The 21,800-nt window shown below is 47.1% G+C and overlaps 1 protein-coding gene across 8 annotated transcripts in view; it reads left to right on the top strand.

Moving 5' to 3' along the window:
- The window catches only part of MPPED2 (metallophosphoesterase domain containing 2), a 170,543-nt gene that overhangs the window by 44,040 nt on the left and 104,703 nt on the right, over nt 1-21,800 (top strand). For all 8 annotated transcript variants that reach the window (XM_044752657.2, XM_014831436.3, XM_070491390.1 and 5 more), the window contains one exon: nt 2,205-2,386. In XM_044752657.2, the coding sequence (XP_044608592.1) occupies nt 2,205-2,386 (182 nt within the window). The remainder of the gene's footprint in view (nt 1-2,204; nt 2,387-21,800) is intronic.

Genomic DNA, 21,800 nt, shown 5'->3' with positions numbered 1-21,800 from the left:
CAGCCTGCCGCAGCAGGGAACAGGCCTTCGTCTTCTGGGATAACCACTTTTAGAAGACAGAAGACATTGACAAGGTTAGAACCACTGAGGCCGAGTGTAATAGTCTCAGGAATGGAAAGGAGGACACCAAACATTTTTATATTAAAAAAAAAATCAACATTGGGAGCCAGCCCTGATGGCCTAGCTGTTAAAGTTGGGCGCGCTCCCCTTTGGCGGCCTGGGTTTGGTTCCCAGGCGTGGAACCACGCCCCTCGTCGGTCAGTAGCCGTGCTGTGGTGGCTCACATAGGAGAACCAGGGGGACTTACCGCTGTCCACAACTATGGACTGGGGCTTTATGGGGGCAAGGGGAAGGGAAAATGAAAAAGAAAAAAGGAGGAAGATTGGCAACACATGTTACCTTAGGGCAAATCTTCCCCTGCAAAAAGATAAATAAATAATTTTAAAAAAGTAAATTGTACCCCCTTGTGCATTTAAAAATGTGTCCATATCCTTTGCTCCCCAAACTCCACATCTTGGACTTTATACTATAGAACTGCTTGAATACATGTGCAACAATATATATTTAAAAAAAAAATCATCATTGGATATAACCAGGAGGGTTTCCAGGTTACTCAGGAGAGCTCAGTGGATTAGTGAATTTTCTCCATGGTAACAGCGGTATTTCTAACCTTTACAGGAAAAATCCATTAATTTTTTGCAGAAGTTAAACTTTCTTTTTGGGTTTCCAATTAGACCCACCAGTGTGCAGTCCCTCCCTCCCTCGACCTCCTTTCTCCCTTTTTCTATCTCTCCTCTCTTGTTGCTTTCCTTCCTCCTTCTCTGACAAAGATGAAATGAAAAGAGTAACCATTAAAGAAATGCAAGACTATCCAAGCTGTATACCATGTCTTATTTCCCTCACTGAAATTGCCATTGTTAAAACACATTGTTTTTTTTAAGAAGGTGTAAAAAAGAAAGAGAAATTGAACAAAGCCGGAGGAGGCAGCACGCGGAGTCGGAGTGTCTGTGCTCGTGGCCCCTCGAGGACTGTGGTGGGGAGCCGCCTTGTTTGGTGCTTTGCTCTCTGCATTCCATGTTTGTGTCTCTGTGACCCTCTCTTTGCATTTATAGCTGCTGCTTTTCACCGAGAATCCAAAATAAGTGTCCATTCCTACAGAGAAATTAAAGGAAGCTGTCAGTGTAGAGTTAATATGGTGAAAGCATCCTTAACTCGGCTGCACACCTCCTAAATAATTAAAGCTGTATGCTGGGAGAGTCAGATTTGCATTTCTTTACCAAGTTTATTTAGCACACTTTGTTACACTCAATTAAATGAGAATGTTCTGTTTCATTTTCTTTGCTTCGGGTTGATCATTTTGATTCTTATGCCCTAGTGTAATTTCACAGTGCTTAGGTCTCTGAAACTACACATATATTAATGCACGTGTGGATCCGCACATCCCATTAGCAGGCTCACTGTGCTGAGTAGCCTCTGCCCAGAGCATTCGAACACCCCAAGCAACCTGAGGTGTCACTGGGACTGCGGGCAACTCACTGTGGTGAGGAAGGAGCTGGAACAAGTTCTTTTAACATCTGATGTTTTTGTTGAAGTCCTGTTATTTTGGCGTCACCTTCCCCCCCCACAGCTGGATCTGTGAATCTCTTAGCAAAAACAAGAAGATAAGAGTGTTGAATGATTGTGGAAAGAAATTAAATAGAAATGCTCTGTCTGTCTCTCTACCTCTCAGTGGCAGAGCATGTGCAGAATGTTCTCTGTAAATTAGCTCATTGCTTAAGTTATGCATGTTTAAGAAGGAATAAATTAGTTATCCGTTTCCTAATGAGTAGTGGGATCAATTGGAGCATGATGAGAGAGAAAATAGCATAATTTTGCTTCCCCAGTTGGGGCTCAGTATCCCTCAACTTCACCATTAATCACTCTATCAGTTTCCTGGGTTATTTCCGACTCTACATGTAAGATATTCTTTGCTTTTAATTTTCCTGCCAGGTAAGTAAGACTTGTTGAATTGGCCCAGTGGGGTTGTAGATGGGCGGGGCTGCCTCCTGTGCACCCAGAAGTGTCCCTTGTTACAGTGGGCCCCTCTGGCTTTGCGTCAGTTTGTCTGGGTGCGTTCACGGATAAATATCGATATGTATGTGTGATGACAATTATGAGGGTTCTAACGTATTTCACTGTTATGGGATCTGTTATGTCTACTTTAGGGTCGACCCCATCCCATATGACACTCCAAAACCAGCGGGCCACACGCGGTTTGTCTGCATCTCAGACACACACTCCAGAACAGATGGTATCCAGATGCCTTATGGGGACATCCTTCTCCACACAGGCGATTTCACCGAGCTGGGACTGCCCTCAGAGGTTAAGAAGTTTAATGACTGGTTAGGTAAGGAATGATTGCGTTCTGGCGCCCCCAATTAACCTTCCTGTCCGGGTGTCACTCACTGCGTCCTAATTGAATTAGAGCGCTTGGAAGCCAGCTCAGCCACTTCTCCTGTGATGTGCGGTGTGTCCAGCTTTAATCCAATTCTGTTAATTAAAGATGAATTTTTAGATATTTAATTTTACTGTGCATCCTTTTAGTGCCTGGCCTCGGCGGCTCTGGGGCAAAGGGATGGAAAGCTTTGAAACCGGTCTCATCTCACTCATTCTGCTTTAATGAGGGCATTCATTGGCACACATGAGACCTAGAATCATATTTTTAATTCATTGGCTCTGCAGTCTTTCCCAGATATTATGAGCAAAATGTACAAATGACCTACCAGTAAGAGAACATTTCTAAGAAATGAAGGAGGACGTAAGAGTCCTTGTGTGAAGGGATGGCCCAGCACGATGCTGCGGGAGCCGCTTTCCTCAGTGAACCTGGGGTGGGGGGGCCTAAGGCCTCTGGAAAGATAAGATGTCGTGCTGTGAAGCCCCCAGAACTTGGAATATGAAACCACCCTCCATACTGAGAAAAGGGTAGTGACAGCTTTATGGTCACTGTAGATGGACACACAGGTCCAGTTATGGGAAAAATGTTGGCTCCTGGGTCAGGCAGTTGCCAGATATTAGCATGACAAGGCAATGATGGGGTTATTCCTAACTAGACGAGGTGACAGATCTTTAAGAGTCCTCGTAGGTGAGGGAAAGAAGTGCAAGGTTCCGAGATTTCAGAGTCTCTAGACACTGAAGAATTGCATAGTGAAGAGCAGAGATCACTCCGGAAGAGGAATGTCATGAATAGTGTGTCAGCCAACAAAAATTCTCAGGAGGTTTAGGCAGAAACTTTAAAATTCATTTTCCAGCAAACTAAAATTGAGTTGCATCAAACCAAGTTGAGAAATTTTTACATAATTGGTTAGATGATAAGATGTATGTGTTAATGGAAAAACAGTATTCACTGAAAACAGTTAAAATATATAAAAAAAATAAACAATAAGCCTAACTAATAGCATAACGGTTTTGTGTTTTCCTGTGACCTTGCCCATCTATTTTACATAGTTGACGTCAGAGTCCGTATCTGCTCTTTTACTTTTGGCTATTTTTGTTTAATAGCGTTGGTAAGATTTTAAATGATTTTGCCTAATTTTCATATTTATCCTTTTTAATAACAACATGACATTCATACTGTTCTATGCTTGTATTTAATGAGACATCCTTCTAAAAATGAACGTTTAAATGGATAACAGTTTTTCCTCTGATCTTTAGCCCTGAAATGTGCGTTTTCCTTTGTATATGTCTTTTTGCTTCCGTTGACTTGTTTCTTAGGGTAAAATACTGTGAGTTAAAGTGCTGAGTCAAAGGAGATGGAAAGCTTTATGGTTCTTGCTGGGCGTTGGCATCTCGCTTTCCGAGGGGACCGTGGCCGTGTGGCCGGGACGGCACGTGCGTATGCTGATTTTGCAGCGCTGGACCCTGCAGCTTTGTATTGGGGCTGTTTTAGAAGGTATTCAGTATCTCATTTCAAACAGCAAGATGTCTTAAATTTCTGAAATCTTGTTCAGCGTCATCTCATTTTTACAGATGACTCAGAGAAGCAGAGAAACTAAGTGCCTTTCTCAGAGTCTCCTTGTGGTAGAGCCGGGTCTGTAATCCAGATCTTTTCATTTCTCTTTGGCGTCTGTAAATTTACCTTCAAGTACTATTATCTCTTCATTTTAGCAGCTTTTCTTTATGAACTATTAGCAGGCCAAATTATTTTGGGTTGAATTTTGACAGTTTGAAACTGTTCTGTGATGGCTGAATCTCTACACAGAAGTCCTCCAGCTGCGCTGACAATCTTGATTTGCAAGGAAAGGGAATAACCCTGTGGCAGGCGTTTACACAGACACAAGCCAGGATGGGTCCTGGTTGTAATCTTGTTTAGCCACTGACCTTGGCCGGCTGAGTTAACCTCTCTTTTCCCCTTGGCTTCCCTCTGCAGAACCAAGGATTAATCCTACCTGCCTTTCTGGGCTGTTGTGAGATTAATCAGTAAATGATTACTGCTAGTATGTTTTTGTGGGCCATTAATAACTGAATGGGGAATGTGGTGAATGAACCATCAACAGATATTTAAAGGGTAAAGACAAGAAGAGGTCAGAGGAATTATTTAGCGGATTGGAAGTAAACACTGAGAGCCTTTATAAGGGAAGGGCCTCCATGAATGGAAATGTGCCGTAACTAAGGAAATAAATGATAAGGAAATAAAATGCTCGGGTCCAGTTGCACGGTCAGTTCCCATTTCTCTTCCCATTTCCCCCTGCTCTCGTGAGGCAGGAGGACGAGGTCTCAGCAGGCATGCAGAATGAGAGGCTGAAGGGAGCCTGAGGGACGTGGACAGAGGAGTCAGGATCCCTCAGGAGTGCCCAGAATAGCTCCGTTACCCCGGCAACCTCCTGGCGCCCTGAGGGTGACAGGTGGGTGGCCACACTGGACCCCGTGACACAGTCCAGGCCTCTCACCTGACAGAGGTGCTTCCAGCAGCAGCTTCCAGCTGGCCGGGCAGAGTGGAGTCTGGGGTCAGATCAGTCTAGGGTTTTTCCATAATAGGGTGTCCAGCTCTCACTGGCATGGGTCCCCACGGGTTGGCAGGCCCTTCGATTCTGGTGAACCTCTGCTTCAGTTCCATCTTTCTCCTCTGGTCCAGGCTGTGCTGATGATGGGAAATCGCCTGACCATCCCCCAAGCTCCTCTGCCCTCCCAGTGGGCTCATCTGTTTCTGCTACACGCCAGGCACTCCCAGCCCTGTGCCGGCCCTTTGAGGGTGCTTGTGTTATCCCCTTTGCCAGGTGAGGGACCTGAAGCTGGTTGGGTTAACTTACCCAAGGTCATTTAGCAGAGGAGAAGCTCAAAGAGGCCAAGAAGTCCACCTGAATTCACTGGACTAATAAACCTGGCTTGTCTTAAGTAGTCCACCTGGGTTCACTGAACTAGTACCTGGGTTGTCTTAAGTAATCCACCCGGGTTCACTGGACTAGTTAACCTGGGCTGTCCTGAGTAATCCACCCGAGCTCACTGGACTGGTTCACCTGGGCTGTCCTGCCCACAGTGTGAGCCCTTGTCCTAACCGTTCTGTGGTGTTCTGAGTGGGCTGATGGCAGCTGGGAAGCACGCAGGTTTTAGGCCTGAACTCAAATGCAGCGGCTTCTGGCAGCTTCCTGTGGAGGTTGAGTAGCTGTTTGACCACGTGCTGTTATTTGAAAGAGATGTGTAAGCCCTGCCCGTCCTCAATCTCACCCTCACCCACCAGCTGCAGGGCCTGCAAATCCCACCGTGAGTTGCCTGTTGGTTCAGAGGTGATGGGTTCTGGTTAATGCGTGCATGTGCCCTCTGGCAGGTGTGACACATCAAGTTATTAATGCAAAGTCATTTATGAGATGAGGCAGCACAGCCCCAGGTCGTAAGAAGAGAGAGCTCCAACTAGACACAGTCAGAGCCTGGCCTGGTGGTGCAGCCTGTAATGATTGCCAGCAGCTGGAAGGGCAGCTTCAGTTTCCTATCTTTGCTGAGTTGCTTAACCTGAGCCTTGATTTCCTCATTTGTAAAACGGGCGTGATAATAATAAAGCCCCCACAGTGGTTGTGAGGATTACTCCGTGATAAAGCTTGTACCCTTGTTAACACAGCCCTGGCATGTAGGCTGCTTTCCACAAATAGTGGAGGAGAGGATGAGCCAGCATCTCAGAATCCAACAGGGAGAACAGGGAGGGGCTGCGCTGTGAGTTTAAAGAGAGACAGCGCGTGAGAGGGAGCAGGTGTGAGAGTGAGGCTGAAGGCAAGCCGCCCCTTAGCAGTTATACTGGCTGACAGAATGGGGCTCCAAGGGGCCGTGGAGTGCCACCTCCTGCCTTGATAGAAGGGGAAACTAAGCCTGGGGAGACTGAATGACTTGCCCAGGGCTCCTCAGATGACAGCCGTGTTGGGCTGGACCTTGGATGGGGAGGGGGTTGAAGTGACGTGTATCATCTTTGGGTAGTAGCGTGTAGACATTGCACCCCTTCCCCACCCCCGTTGCCTGGATCGTTTCCTGCGGTCCTCAGTACCTGGTGAAGGAGGTACTACCTTCTCTTTTGCTTCTGAGGAGATGGAGCCTCAGTGATGATAAGTCACCAAGATCACACAACTGGGAGGTGACCCCGGGATTTGAACTTGGGTCCATCAGACTCCACTTCCTAAGTGTGTTCTCCTGTCTTTCTCTAGTTTCAGTCTGGGGCCTGGGATCCCTGCCAGGCGGGGGCCACATTCCAGGTAAGACAGTGGTTCTTTGAGTAACAGCGTCCCTGACACACGCCGACACTCGTTCGTGCGCTCAGGCCTGAGGGTGGTTCGCCTCGTGCTAAAGCTGTTTTGCGGCACTGCCTCCACCTGTGAGTTGGCCCACGGGAGGGCGTCCTAAGGTGGGGAAGCCATCTTACCATTTGGTGTGGGCCACCCCAATGGCAATGAATTACCAAAGGACGTATCCGCAAAGAACGCTGAAAACAGAGCCAGTCCCAGAAGCTGCGAGGGGCCGTGTAAGTTACCCTGTGAGGCGGGCGTTTCTGCACTCAGTTCAACCCTTGAAATGAAGAGCCGCTGACGGAGGCTGAACGTCTGGTCTTCCGGAGGCAGGTCTCTCCCACGTAGAGCCCTTGAATTGCTAATAGCCAGTCTATTCCAGCCGCTGTGCTAGGGCCCTCAGTGGCCCCTTTCCTCCGAAATGTCTGCCTTGGGTTGGGGAATGAACCTTTAAATCTCCATCTCTGCCACCCTGGGGGAGCCCCCGGAATTCTTGTTTTTTTCACCTCTCCACGGTCTTCAAAGGAACCAGCCTGGGGCCAGAGAGACCCACGGCCTCTTATGGCCAGAGACTGCAGGGTTGTGGGAAAGAGGCACAGAAGAATCTTCCCCAAAGAAGCACTTTTTGGAGTGGTAGTTAAATCCCATGGCCCTGTTAATTTGTTGGCTCCGGTATGCTACAAGTATGTATCGAACGGGCGTTGGGGAACTGAGCTGGGTTCCTAACACCTGAACGGTGACAATATTTTCGTTTTTATCTTGGCGAAAATGCATCCCAATCAGACTTGGCTTAAAAATAAACTTAGCCACTATAGAGTACTTGCCAGTTAAAATGTGATTATTTTTATTGCTTTTTTAGTAAATTCTGAGCATGGGTGCTTCCTGGCCCCACTGATGTGCCTGCGGTATGTCGTGGCAGGCCCTGGGCCCGGTGCGGTCTCCCTCACTTTACCCCTGTGTTCTTGTGACCTCTGCCTCCTGGTAGTGTGTTCTGTTCGCTCCTTCTCATCCTGCTCTCTCATCTTGGCATATTTCTCGAAGCATTCTTCTTGAATACTGCATGTGGGCACGGGGGCTGCACGGACGAGCAGGAGGAAACCCTCTCATTTGATCACACGTCCACCTTCTTTCCACAGCACATTTCTTCCCGCTCCCCAAATGCCCATGCCCTCTCTTCTTCGCAAACCCTGCTCCCACTTCTTGGAATGCCCCCTCGTCCAGGAGAGCTCGCTCGTCCTCCGTGACTGACTCTGTCAGAGAGGCTGGTTGTGGCGTGATCGTTCACTTGTCACTGACAGCACGTGTGCCTCGCAGGCGCCTGCATGCACCCGGTCCTGAGTGTGGCCCGGCCTGGCCGGAGTCAGTGTGCACAGTGCGCTGTCAAATCGTGAATGAGTGCGTGGATACAGAGGTACGGGGCTTTTTTCTGGCTACACTTTTGGCCCCAACTTTAAGATCATGTAGGACCGTATCTAAAATCTCCTATCCTCCTTCCATTGCTTTTCTCCTCAGTGTTTGTTGTATCCAGTTGGCTCTTGTTTGTAATTCCTGTGCACTGTGCAAAAAAACTTAAATGGAGTTTATTGTGGTGGTGGTTGTTTTGTTTCCTACGTTATAATTCATATTAAATCTTGGGTGCCTGATCTTTCAGCTGAGGGTTTATTTCTAACAATCCCGTCAGTCGAAGTCCCTTTTAACATAGCACCCTTTTCACTGTGGCTTTTCTGTGGTCTCAGTTGTTGAATAGCCCTGAGCTTCAGTTTCTCCAAGCCTAGAAGAAAGAATGAAAATGCTTCCAAGGACATCTCGGGAAAAGAGTTCTTCCTGTGTGGAGGAGCGTCATGTCAGGCGTGGCTGTAACGGAGTGTGACGGTAACAACACGCCAGGTCGTACACTGCAAATCCGTTCTGCCCCTTTCAGAATCATCGCATCAGGAGGCCAAGTTCTTCCCATCGATCTTGCTAGTGGCCCAAAGTTTTGGAGCTGGGCTTTAGGGAAAGCATTCACAGCCTGAGCTGTTTATTTTATTCTTATAATAGGTGCAATGCATGTTCATTCCTGAGAACTTAGAAAGGAGAGCTAAGTGACAGAAGAAAACAAAACTACCCACGGCCAGAGGTAACCACCGTCAGCTTTTTAGTGTGAATCTTTATAGAGTGTCGTCTGTTGATGCGTATGTACGCTCACACGCATTTTACCAAAATTCAGATCTTAAGACCATTTTATAGTCTGCTTTTGACTTAACGGTATACTGTGAACAACTTTCTACATCAATAAATATGGCTAAAACACTTTTTCCCTGAAAAGAATATTTTCAATATAAATAAGGTACACATACATTAGAAAAATTCAAGTGTTTGACATGGACAAAGTAGAAAATATACATTCCTCTATATTCCTATTTCCAGAGTAATTACTGTTTGGTGTATATATAGCATTTAGGAAACTTTTCTCCTTTCCGCTTCTATTTTGAGTATCCTCAATAGCGATCTTCACCCCTTAAGGGATTTTTAATACCAATTTTTAAAAATTAATAGAGCTGTGCCTATTCTGTAATTTTAAAGAACCTGACACGCCGCGCCTTGTGTCAGCACAGTGTTCTGCTGTAAGGTACATCTGGTTTACCTCCCAGACCTCTGTTACTGGACACCTAAGGTGTTTTCATGCTTTTACTATTATCTGCGCTGGGGTGATGAACATCCCTCTTGCTCTCGCTTTGCAAACATTTTTAGATCTGTTCCCAGGGTGTCTTCCTAGAAGTAGAATTGTTGCTCCAAATGATATCTGCTTTTTAAAGAAACGTTTTATTATGTATTGTCAAATTTCCCCCATAAAGATTGTAATTTCTCCCTAATAGTCTCAGTAATATTTGAGACTTTGTGTTACATAGTTTTCAATGTCCTCAGTGGCAGAAAATCTTCAGAAGCCCTGTAAGGACTTCTTAAAAACGACTAGAAACTCTTTTTCTAATTGTGAAAGCTTACATGCTCTTTGTGGAAAAAATGTAAAGAATGGTACAGAAAAAATAATTAAGATCACCAGTATATCCTACAATTCACAGATAATGACTGTTAGCAGCTGGTATGCATCCTGTTGTGTGTGTGTAAATGCACCTGTGCATGCGCATGAATAAAACAGTGTTGTATAAGGTCAAGAGCATGAGTACTGGATTTTATGTTTAAGTCCTTGTTTCAACATTGTTAATTCTGGGATCTGTACTTTATTCCGCTGTAAAAGGAGAATTATTAACGCTCAGCCCATGTAACCTACAAAGACTGTTGTGAGGCCAGATAAGATCTGGTACCCAGTGTGCACAGGTGGTGGATGGGCAGTCAGTGCTCCCTGGTGCTGTTGCGTTATCCCAGCGGCCAGGACTCGTCCTTCCTACCTTAGTGAGTTTCTCTTACTCCCTGGGAGGGTACAACTTTAGGGAATGTGGCCTTACAGTCTTTTGTGCCACAGTGACCCCATGGCCCACTCTGCCTGTGGAGCAGAGGGAAGTGTGAGCACCATGGCCCTGCCGTCAGTCGCCTGGCGCTGTCCCCTTTCCAGGCATCCCAGACTCAACGCCCTAGACATCGCCTTGGATTATAATAAGCCTCCGAAGCACACACCTGAGGGGGCCGGCCCACCCCCTCAGGTCCCCCTCTTCAGCCTCTTGTCATCTCCCCCTGTCCCCAATCTTTTGTGTGGCCCACTCGCTCTCCCCTCCAGTGTCACCGCCTCTCCTGCTGGAAACCATCCTTGCTGACTAGCTGCTGTACGAACTTCGGCACCCCAGGCTTTAGCCAGATTTCAGTTTATTGTTTTAAACCCTCACCCACAGACTGCTTTCCAGGCACGGCTTACAGGGTTAAGGCTTCTGATTTTTTGGAACAGTGCAAAATCATTAGGAACTGGAGTTTGTGAAGTGGGCAAGTGGAGATGTACCATTTTGGATAAAAAGCAGTGATGTGACATAGTGGCAGCTACTCTCCTGTGGGGTGCCCTGTGGTTCCCAGAGAAAAGTTTCAGAAATGATATGAGCAGGGGCTCCTCCTGGGAATGCTCATGGTGACCTAACTTTACGACCACTTAGCAGTCGTATCTAAGAGAGGGGCCAAGGTGGGAGCCTTTAAGAAGGGCAGACGAGAGGGCTTTCCTGTGACTCCCAGAGGGACTGTGCCAGAGTTCCTTCGAGCCTAGATGCTCTGGTTCCTATTACTAGGGTATCACATCAAAGGACCGTCTTTGTCTTTAGCTTGCTCACAAAAACAGTATCTGACATGCTGTACTTTTCAGTTTGGGGTTCGTAGTTTGATTTTCCCAGTTACCATCCTAGAGTTATAATTTATTTAATAGCTTCTCTTTCAAGCAATTTACTTAGGGTTTTTTTTCTTAGTATGAGATCCTAGAATTTCAAAAAGTGCCTATGAGTTGCCTATATATTCTGTCATGTGGATACAAACATCTTCTCTTGTCTGTAATGGTATAGGACGAGTATTTGCTTAATCCCAGGAACACTTGGCTCATGCTTATTATTTTCTTGTCCTTTTTTTTTTTCTTTAAAGATTGGCACCTGAGCTAACATCTGTGACCAGTCTTCTTTCTTTTCCTTCTTCTTCTCCCCAGAGCCCCCCAGTTTATAGCTATATATTTTAGCGGTGAGTGCCTCTGGTTGTGCTGTGCGGGACGCCACCTCAGCATGGTCTGATGAGCGGTTCCATGTCTGCTCCCGGGATCCGAATCAGTGAAACCCTGGGCTGCTGAAGTGGAGCACGTGAACTTAACCACTCCCCCATGGGGCCGGCCCCTGCTTGTCCTTCTTTACACTGAAGAATCTTTTATCCTAAAGAGAATTATTTCACAGTCTAATTCACATATAAATACATTTTCCCAATGAGCGCAAAATTAACTTTAAAGTATAGTTCAATTTTGATATAGAATTAAGTACTTGGAAAAAAAAAAAACCCAAATACAGAATAGTTGAATATGCTCAAATAAGTAAGATTGGCTTTTGTTAGAAAGAATCGCTAGTGACCTGAGGACATGGTGACTAGGTCGTTGGTGATCCCTCTGAACCTAATACTCTTTGTGATGGCCAGCCATTTTCTTAAATTACATTAATTATAATGCCTCTAATTTATAGGACATCTTTCCTCCAAAGGACTCACAGTACCTTTGCGGATATTAGATCATTAGTGCTTATAATGGTCCAGGAAGTTGATGTGGGCAGACAGCATTATGCCTGTCTTGCTGATGGATGGATGGAGGTCCAGGAAGTGGAAGGACAGACGGGGGTCATATTGTGAGCCAGCACAAGAGCTAGGACAGGAGCTAAAGTCACTGGACATTGTCTTCACTCTTCCATCCTCCAATTCTAAAGCTTCTTGCCTTCTTGTTTGCTGGATATCCCCATCTCCTGAGGCAAAATAGACATGGGCAAGACCCCGGACTTCAGCTGGACAGGAAAAGCCAGGCCAACCCTTTCCTGAAAAGGGTGGATCTTTTTGCATTTTATTCTACGAAAATTGTATCACTATTACAAGTGGATAAATAAAATAATAAAGGAGTTCTTTGGAAACAGAAGAGTTCCCAACTCTTCCAAACTATCTGGCCCAAGAGGAAAAATCGTTGCTCCCAAACTATATAATCCTAAATCCTGGAGCAGGATCTTTGTATCCCAGAGCACATAGGGACTTCATCCGCATGAGATTATTTGCACGTGATCTCAGTGTCTTCTAAGGGCCAGGTCCTGCTTTGTGGTGGACACTGGGAGTGCAGAAGGAATGAGAGAGCATATCACTGCGTCTAGCATCCAGCCTCCGAGTGTCAGTACAGCCCCGCGTCGCTTAACGACGGAAAACGTTCTGAAAGATGGTCATTAGGGGGTTTTGTCATTGTGCAAACATCGTAGACTGTGTGTACTTCCACAACCTGCGAGGCACAGCGCGGTGCACACCTGGGCCACATGGAACTAATCTTATGGGACCTCTGTCATATACGTGGCACATCTTTAACTGGAACGTTGTTAGGTGGGGCACAACTCTGTCATTTCCCCCGTTTTATAAATTAGGCAACTAGAGCTCAGACAGTTGGAAGGTCGGGCCCATTTTGCACAGATTTGCTAGTGCGGGGCCGGGAGGGAGGGCTGTATCTTCTGCCTGAGGGGGATGCCATTTCTCACCCTGTGCTAATTCTGCATAGCAAAACCTGGGAGATTATTCTCATTCTTTGAGGTTTTGTTTGTAGAATGGAGTACTGATTTTATCTTAATCTCTGTCTCTCCGGGTGCTTGCCAGTACCTGTAGACTAGGCATTTCGCCATAGATGGTAGATAAAACCAATGTACCTCAGGCTGAATTAATATCACTCCCACATACTGCTCGTTCTCCCGAGCTCCCCTTCTGCTCCACATGACCTTGAACCCCAGCACCTAAACCTCCTTGTCTGACTATGACTGTGATCCATCAGTTTTACTTCCAGGCTGTCTTTAGGCCTCTGTTGCACCTAAAGAAACTGCCACCACCCAGCCAGCTGTTGCCTTTCCTGGAATCCTTTAGTAAAAATTGTCACTTCCTGAGCCTGTCACTTCCTGCTGCCTGGCCCTTCACGAGAACTGACTCCTCGATGTTCTCCACCGTCAGGGCAGCCTCACGCGGTCGCCATTTTCACAGACGCAGGAAGGAGGCGAGGGCTCTGTGTCCACGGAGCATCCTGTTGGACTGATTGTGTGCAATACCTTTTAGGAACCATTTACTGATGGAATACTCTGCTGTGGCATTCAGGGCTCCTCATGAGCTGGTCCAGCCTGTCTGTCCAGCTTCATCCCCACCATACTCCCGTCCTTAGCTCTCTGGGCTCACGTCTTACCGTTTTCCCCCTTGTTCCTTCTCCTCCAACTACAGAACATTCTGCTCCAAGGTTGTCCCACCTTGAACCTTTGTACTTATCCGTTTCCTTGGTCTGTTGGTCTCTCCTTAACCGCTGCCTCCTTGGTGAGATCTTATTTTTCCTACTTGTGTATCTTCTTATTTATTGTCAGTTCCGTCTACTGAAAGCAAGCTCCATGGGGGTGTGGACTGGTCCTGCTTACCATGTATCCCCTCTGCCTGCAACATTGCCTGATGCACAGGAACTGCTCAAAACATGTACACCCAGCGAGTGGATACATGAATGGAAGTAGGCTCTGCCAGAACAGGGGTGAGTGAATGGGTAGATGGATGGAAGCAGGCTCCAGGAGAACAGGGGTGAGTGAGTGTGTAGATGGATGGAGGCAGGCTCCAGGAGAACAGGGGTGAGTGAGTGTGTAGATGGATGGAAGCAGGCTCCAGGAGAACAGGGGTGAGTGAGTGTATGGAGCATGGAAGCAGGCTCCAGGAGAACAGGGGTGAATGAGTGTATGGAGCATGGAAGCAGGCTCCAGGAGAACAGGGGTGAATGAGTGTATGGAGCATGGAAGCAGGCTCCAGGAGAACAGGGGTGTCTCTCCTGCTCCCTCTCACGATGAAGGCACAAGCACAGTGCTGTTGGGTACTAAGCACTGAATCAGTTTTTCCTGAATAAGTGGTATTTGCTCCTGCTGGGGTCACTGCCTGCCTGCCAATCTTGTTCTCTTTCTTCTGTGCACTTTCATTCATCCTTTAAGGCCCCATTCAAAGGTTACCCCTGTGGAGGAAGGGGCCCTGTCTTTTAGTTGATTGGCACCCCTTCCTCCATGCGTCCTGTGTCCAGACCCTTAGCATGGGTTACTTGCAGGGCTTCTGTCTCCCCTTTCAATTATGAGTCTCCTGAGAGCGCGCTGCCAGCGGAGTGTCCAGCAAATAGGGACTTGAATAAATGTTGGGTTTCCTTCCCCTCCTGCTTGCACTTCCATGAACAAAATGTGTGGCTTCCCTGGCCCTCGACCCCTCCTCTCTGCAACAGGGACTCGTAGTCACAGGTCACCAGAGTGAGGTTTGAGGCAGAGCCTCAGGAGATGTTAGGTACCATGTAATGTTAGACACGAGCATTTTATTGTGGACGTCACCTCCCCCGTCCTCTCACACCTGCGACCTCCCAAGGCGTTTCCAGAACCCCCCACAGGTTTCCTTGTATCAGAGTGGCCCTGGGCTTGGCTGCGAACCTGCTGGACCGCATAGACACTGCCGTGTTCGCTCCCCGTCCCCGTCACCCGCCTGCATACTGTTCCCTGCAGCCTTTTTCCGGCTGTCCCCTGGGTTTGTGAGTGTCATTTTCCTGGCCCTTCAAGCTCGTGGAGAGTCAGTCCTGCTTCCGGTCTGCTGCGGGACTTGCTAATTCTGGACGTTCCCCTCCCCCCTGGACTGATAAATTTTCATTATTGGTTTTGTGTGAACGTCTTCAGGGTCTGCTCTGCCTGACCCCTGTGGTCACTCAGTGATTACGGGCACCCGCGAGGTAATTTATTCACTTTGTTTGGTGTGAACACGTCCCAGGGGGCTTGTAACTGCTGTAATCACTTGACCCGAGTGACTGTTACATGCTTTAAACACAGTTATTTTGAATTTATAATTGTTTTTATTGAAAATCCCTTATAGTAACTTAACTGACCTTGCTGTCAGCGTGGCATTATGTGCAGGGGGAGGAAGTGAAAATATTATGATGCAAGTAATGCAGTGCTCACTACAGATGCGGGCAGAGCGTTAGCTCCCCCTGCACATGCTCACTGGGGTCGTGAGGAGGGTGAGAGAGAAGAGGACATGATTACAGCGCTGTCCTCGCCCCCAGGACGGCCGTTCCCACAGCTGGGCAGCGCTCGCCGGGCTGCCGGGCGGCGCAGGGGCCGAGGCAGGCAGAGGGGGGCTGTGGACGTGTGGGGAGCAACTCCTGTGCCCGAGGCGGCCCCTCTGCTAACCATTTCTCATTAACATTTCTATGCTCCTTATTTTGAGTCTAATTTCAGGTTTCAGAAAAGTTGCAAGAATACTGTGTATCCCCATATACCCTGTGTGCAGATTCCTCAGTCCTGAATGTTTTGCTTTATCATTCTCTCTCTCCCCTCCTCTTTATCTGTCTGTCCATCTGTCTATATTTTTTTTCTGAAGCATTTGAGAGTAAGCCACGGCCATCATGCCCCTTTACCGTGAATATTTCAATGTCTCTTTCCTAATAACATGGATATTCGTTTACATTAACCCACTACAATCTTCAAAATCACATGTAAATTATACAGTTCTATTATTTAATCTACAGACTTTTTTCAGATTTTGAGAATTGACCTAATAATGTCCTTTAGTGCAGTTTTTTTTATATTCTAGAATCCAATCCAGAATCATGGGTTGCAGTCAGTTTTAAAATCACACCAAATCAAGCTAAATTAAAATACTGTTTCTCCTTTTCTTACCCTTAAGGAGTGAGGGCTTGTAATGGAAACGTAATCCTGTAAAGTTAGGGTATTTATACCTACATTTCTAAGTTATAATTAAGAGAAGAGCTGTGTGTCAAGTGACAAGGTACTCCATGGTGCTTTGCGAACACGTTTATTAGCTCCTTCAGTCCTTCGAGCCAGCACACAAAGGGGTGATTCCTGATCTGAAGCTGGGACGCTGCCCGACCGTGGCCCAAGTCACATGTCCCCACAGGCAGTGTGTGTGCTCTGTGCCCTGCGTGCTCCATGGCGCACGTCCCCACAGGCTGTGTGTGTGCTCTGTGCCCTGCGTGCTCCATTGGCGCATGTCCCCACAGGCTGTGTGTGCTCTGTGCCCTGCGTGCTCCGTGGCACGTGTCCCCACAGGCAGTGTGTGTGCTCTGTGCCCTGCGTGCTCCCATGGCGCACGTCCCCACAGGCAGTGTGTGTGCTCTGCATCCTGCGTGCTCCGTGGCGCACGTCCCCACAGGCAGTGTGTGTGCTCTGTGCCCTGCGTGCTCCATGGCGCACGTCCCCACAGGCTGTGTGTGCTCTGTGCCCTGCGTGCTCCGTGGCACGTGTCCCCACAGGCAGTGTGTGTGCTCTGTGCCCTGCGTGCTCCATGGCACATGTCCCCACAGGCAGTGTGTGTGCTCTGTGCCCTGCGTGCTCCATGGCACATGTCCCCACAGGCAGTGTGTGTGCTCTGTGCCCTGCGTGCTCCATGGCGCACGTCCCCACAGGCTGTGTGTGTGCTCTGTGCCCTGCGTGCTCCGTGGCACATGTCCCCACAGGCAGTGTGTGTGCTCTGTGCCCTGCGTGCTCCATGGCACATGTCCCCACAGGCTGTGTGTGTGCTCTGTGCCCTGCGTGCTCCGTGGCACACAGCAAGGCTGGGACTCAGGGTCCTAGAGACTTGTGGCGATGGGGGCTTGAGTGATGGTATGTTTCTTTCCTTTCTAGTTTTTTCATGGTACTGACAAAGACCAAAAAATATATTTGCCTTGGAGAATTAACCATTGTTTTGCTACAAGAGGTACTGCTTGGTATTTTAATTAGTTTTAAAAATTAGGGAAATTATTAATGAATGTCACCTAAACTAGGTTTGTTTGATGGAAGGCTGCTAGGCTGCTGGCCAGCACGTGCCTAGTAGCGAGGTCAGAGAGCCTGGCTGCCCTGCCGGCAGCTCTGGGCACTGGCCCACTCAGACTCTCCGCGAGTTCCTGGCCCGGCCGAGTCCGTCCTCACGGAGACTGGCTGGCACTTTCCGGAGCTGTGGATGGAAGGGCTCCTGCAAAGACAGGCACTTAGGAGGCGTCCATAATTGAGCCCAGAAGCGGGGTTCATTTAGAAACTCAGTCTGGTCCCTCCACTTGGTTTTATTTATGCTGCTGCTGCTTCTTGTCATTTTTCTGTTTTATTACTTGGGGAAGGAAATGGGAGAGGTTTTGCATTTTCCTTTAAAACCTTTTCAGTTTCTCCAATACAGACATACTCGTTTTGTTGCACTTCGAAGATGTTGCGTTTTTTACAAGACCCTCCACCTGCGAAAAGATTATGACCACTCGCTGAAGGCTCAGATGATGGTCAGCATTACTAGCAATAAAGTATTTTCTAATGAAAGTATATACATTGTTTCTTTAGATATAATGGTATTTCACACTTAATAGACTACAGTATAGTGTAAACATGACTTTTATACGCACTGCGAAACCCATAAATTCGTGTGACTCGCTTTACGAGTGGTGATCTGGACCCGAACCTGCAGTGTCTCTGAGGCGGGCCTGGATGTTATTCCTCATCAGGGCTCCTGCCTGTCTGTAAGTTGCTTTTATAGAGAGTGTAAAGAGGTTTCCCCTGGAGCCGGTGGGTACATGCTTGTTGAAAGGCACTCAACTCTCACTCATCCCTTTGGCTGCTGCTCTTGTGCAGTCAACAACCTTTGCAACCATATACAGCAAACTTCAGTTAGTCTTCTGTTTTGATTTCTCCCCCAAATGAACATTCTTTTTGTTTGCTTTTTTCATTTTTTTCCTATGTATCTTTCGTTAACGTTCTTATGCTAGGATTTACTTCTCTTTGTCACCTTGTGACTTTTTGATTTTGTGGAATATGCCACTTGTATGTACAGTATTTTGAAATGGAATGTTTAGGGCATTGATTTTAGCATTTATAATAGTCCATAAAACACGTGTAATTGTAAAATAATAAAGTTCTTAATCAAATCTAATTTTGAAAACTGGAGGAGATTTTTATGATGTTCCAGAAAAGAACTACATTGTGGGAAAAAGTGACTTTTATTTTTGATTACACTTCCTGTGTTTCCTGGCTTTTTTCGCATCTGGAATTTGTTTTAAAGCCCTATTTGGTACATCCAAAATGAAGAATTAAGCAGCTAACTGTAGCATGCGCTACTGGTCTGCCAAATGCAGATGGTATTGCGTTATGTGTGCATTAGGGAACTGAGAGAGACTTTTTTCCACCATGTTTCTTAAATTTCGTTGAAATTTCGGGAGCAGGAAAGAGTAGCACATTTTTAATTCTGATCTCGGGGTAGAGTTGCACAGTTCGGCTGTCGTCTCTCTCCTCGCCGCCGTCTGTGTGCGTCTCGCTGACCCTCTGCTCCGTCGTCTTCCCTTTTCGTTGAGACGAGGTTGGGGGCACGCTCTCTTCTTATTTTGAGGGGACTCCACCTGCCTGCGAGGATGTCTGGCCGTTCAGCACACACTCCGAGCCTCTGCTTCTCTGTGAGTGTTGAGAATGAGGTCGGTGGCCTCTCAGTTATTTCGCTTTACATAGCCGTCTGCCATTCAGTGCTGGCAGCAGACCCGACCCCTATGCATCATCTCCCTGTGTCACCTGGGTTTCGCATTGACAACCAACAGGAACATCTAGGACTAGTCTGAGTGGGGGTGACAGGACTGGTGCCACTAGCCGCAACGCTGGATCAGTAGCTGTGATTTGTGTGTTTCTTGAGGATTTAGCAAACCAAACTGATATTTTCATATTCGTCATTTTCTGTGACTCATTTCTTCATTGAAAGCGTGGATTCAGAAAGCAATGTAACCGCAAAGCCTAAAAACGGCTCATAGTTGAATTGACAGATGAACCTTTAAACTTGTGTATTCAGCACAGAGAAAGTGAGGAAACTTGGGATTCTCCTGTCAAATCTGGGGGTGCCTTTTGTGGTCAGATGTAGCTTTTGCTTCTGGATGTTTCATTCTTTGAAAAGGCCCGTGAGGGTTGGGTGGGGAGAGCCGTGTCCTCCGCCTCCGTGTGTGCCTGCGCACGCAGCTCCCGCTCCCTCTGGTCCAGCGCAACAGGGACCCGAGCGTGTCCAGGTAACCAGAGTCGCCAGCACCCGTCAGCTGTAGCCGCGTATTTGTGTTTCACTGGAAGCGCGCAGATGTTGGCCAGTCACCTGAGAGAGCGGCCAAGCCCCTCTGGGAACGTGGACACAGTGATTACAGATCAGCACGGCCTTTCTTGGGTAAATGCACGTGTAGTTTATCGTCTTCATCTAAAATCTATCGTTTTCATGTTTTCGTTTTAGTTTATTTATTGGCGAGTAAGTACGTAAAGATGCTTGAAACAGTCTGAGTGCAGAGTTCTAGATTTTTAGGATTCTCTTTCGTTGACTTTTTCAAGTGGTGTCATTTACTCCTTATGAAACAGCAAAATATGCAGTCTTTCAACGCTCATATTTAGTCATTTTAAGTAGTGTATACTTACGTTAGATAATTCTGGTGAAAGGAACAACTGGCATAAACTAGTTTGGGCATAAAGGCCAGTGGCCCTGGGACACCGTACCTGGGGGCAGACGTGCATGGTGTCACCAGGAGTCACTGTGACAGTCAGTGCACTGTGGACAGCAGTCAGTGTTCATCTCAGAGGGACCAGAGAGTGTCAGTTGGAGCATCTAGGGTTTCTAGAAAGATCTAAAACAGAAACGATGTGGTTTTGGGTAGATGGTCTGTAGCTCCTTCAGTGGTTCTCAGACGGAAGGTTTTATTCTGGTGCATGGTCCCTCTGCCTGCCTGGCAAATGTCAAAAAACAGTCATAGATATTGCTCAGATAGGAAACAGGAATTAGTTCACAATCAGTGTCTGCGGGTGTGTCTTTCATTTTCATTATGAATAAGCCGAAATGCATCACAGGGTGAGATTCTGTAAGGTGCCTGCAAGGAGCGTGTTCTCGGGGGGCTCCTGTCTCCTAGACTGTTGCAGACGTGGGCTCAGGAGGCAAACGTGGGAACCCCCTCCCACACCCAGACGGGCGGCGCGGGCTCTGCGGGGTCTCGACTCTTCTCGACCCGGATGGTGTGGTTTCTGAAGCGTGTCTGCCTTGTCACACAGGCGGGGTGCGTGTTCCACACAGCTGTTTGTAAAATTGAACAAAGCTGCTCAATATTGTCGGTATTAAAAATCTCTTTTGCCATATGTGTACGTTTGAATCTCTCCTTTTTAAAAACGTGTGCTGGTGGGGTGAGGAAAATATGCCCGGTGTTTGTGTATCCCTGGTGTGAAATACAGATGCACACCAGCCAACAACAGTGAGGGCGTCCTGCACAAGCTGTGCCCTGCTTCCCCGTCAGCAGGGACAATGCTTTGGGGGTCTAAGAGGAGCTTTATCTGGGGGGAGGTGGTGTAGGGGGGCTCTCAGCTCAGGAATTGGGGGGGGGGAAGTGCACAAATTTTAGTGTAATGCATAATGTTGAAATAAATTTTATCCCATCATAAAGATTAGCAGGCTGTGTAATTCAATTTAAAATTGGTCGGCGTGTCCTGACTGTTATAAAGCCTTTCTTTTTTGTTTTATCGCTGTTCTATTATTTTAGTTGGTGCACCCATATCGAGTGGAGCATGCAGCCAGATCGCACAAGGTCTCTGTCTGAGCTCCCACCCAGTGGAGGAATTGTTGGCGAATGCGAGAGATTATCTGAAAATGAGTTAAGAAAATGCTTGCTCAATTGAATGCCTCCTTATTTTCTTTCTTTCTCCTTTTTTTTTTTAACATAAAATGAATTTCTTCTGGGCAAGCAACCATTGAGGGTGAAATTCTTTACAAGCCTTTGCCAGACTCAGGGCTTGGTTCTCAAAACTCCAGCGTTAGCACTTCTCTGCAGCGTCCCGGGCATTACCGTGCCGTTGAAAACCAAGAGGCAGTAGCTTGTGTTAATGCAAGAGTGACAGACCCACATCTGATGGCAATTACCCATACTGGGGGGTTAATAAATGTTCTTAGAATTGCTGTCTTTATTTTCTTTATTACAAGAAAGATGGGCAGCTCCTCAGCCGTGCCCCCTGCTTCTTGCTCCCGTGTTGGTGACTTGCTAATTAACTGTTTTGGTTCCAGTCCTTTATGGGCTCTGCTGAGATTAATATTCATGTTAGGGAAATGCTGAATCCTCTGGCCAGAGTAGTAGAAAGAAACCAAATCAAATTCAGGAAGCATTTATCCAAGTGCTCTTGATGAACAAGAAACAAGGAGCTGTAGAAATAATAATAATGAGATTAGATGCACCAGAACAATGTCTGGGACGTGAGCACAAACTGTTTTCCCTTTTTTTTTTTTTGTCCTCTCGTAGTGAGAGATCCTAATCTTTATCCCTGTTCTTGGGGAGCTTCCCCATGAAGTGCTTTGTTGAGGAGGATCTTCACACTGCGTCCACACTCATTGGTCAGCAGGGTCTGCCATGTTGCCGGATGGGGA

The sequence above is a fragment of the Equus asinus genome, chromosome 20 (assembly GCF_041296235.1).
Source record: "Equus asinus isolate D_3611 breed Donkey chromosome 20, EquAss-T2T_v2, whole genome shotgun sequence".
Classification (NCBI taxonomy): domain Eukaryota; kingdom Metazoa; phylum Chordata; class Mammalia; order Perissodactyla; family Equidae; genus Equus; species Equus asinus.
This window is presented reverse-complemented; position numbering and strand designations above follow the sequence as displayed.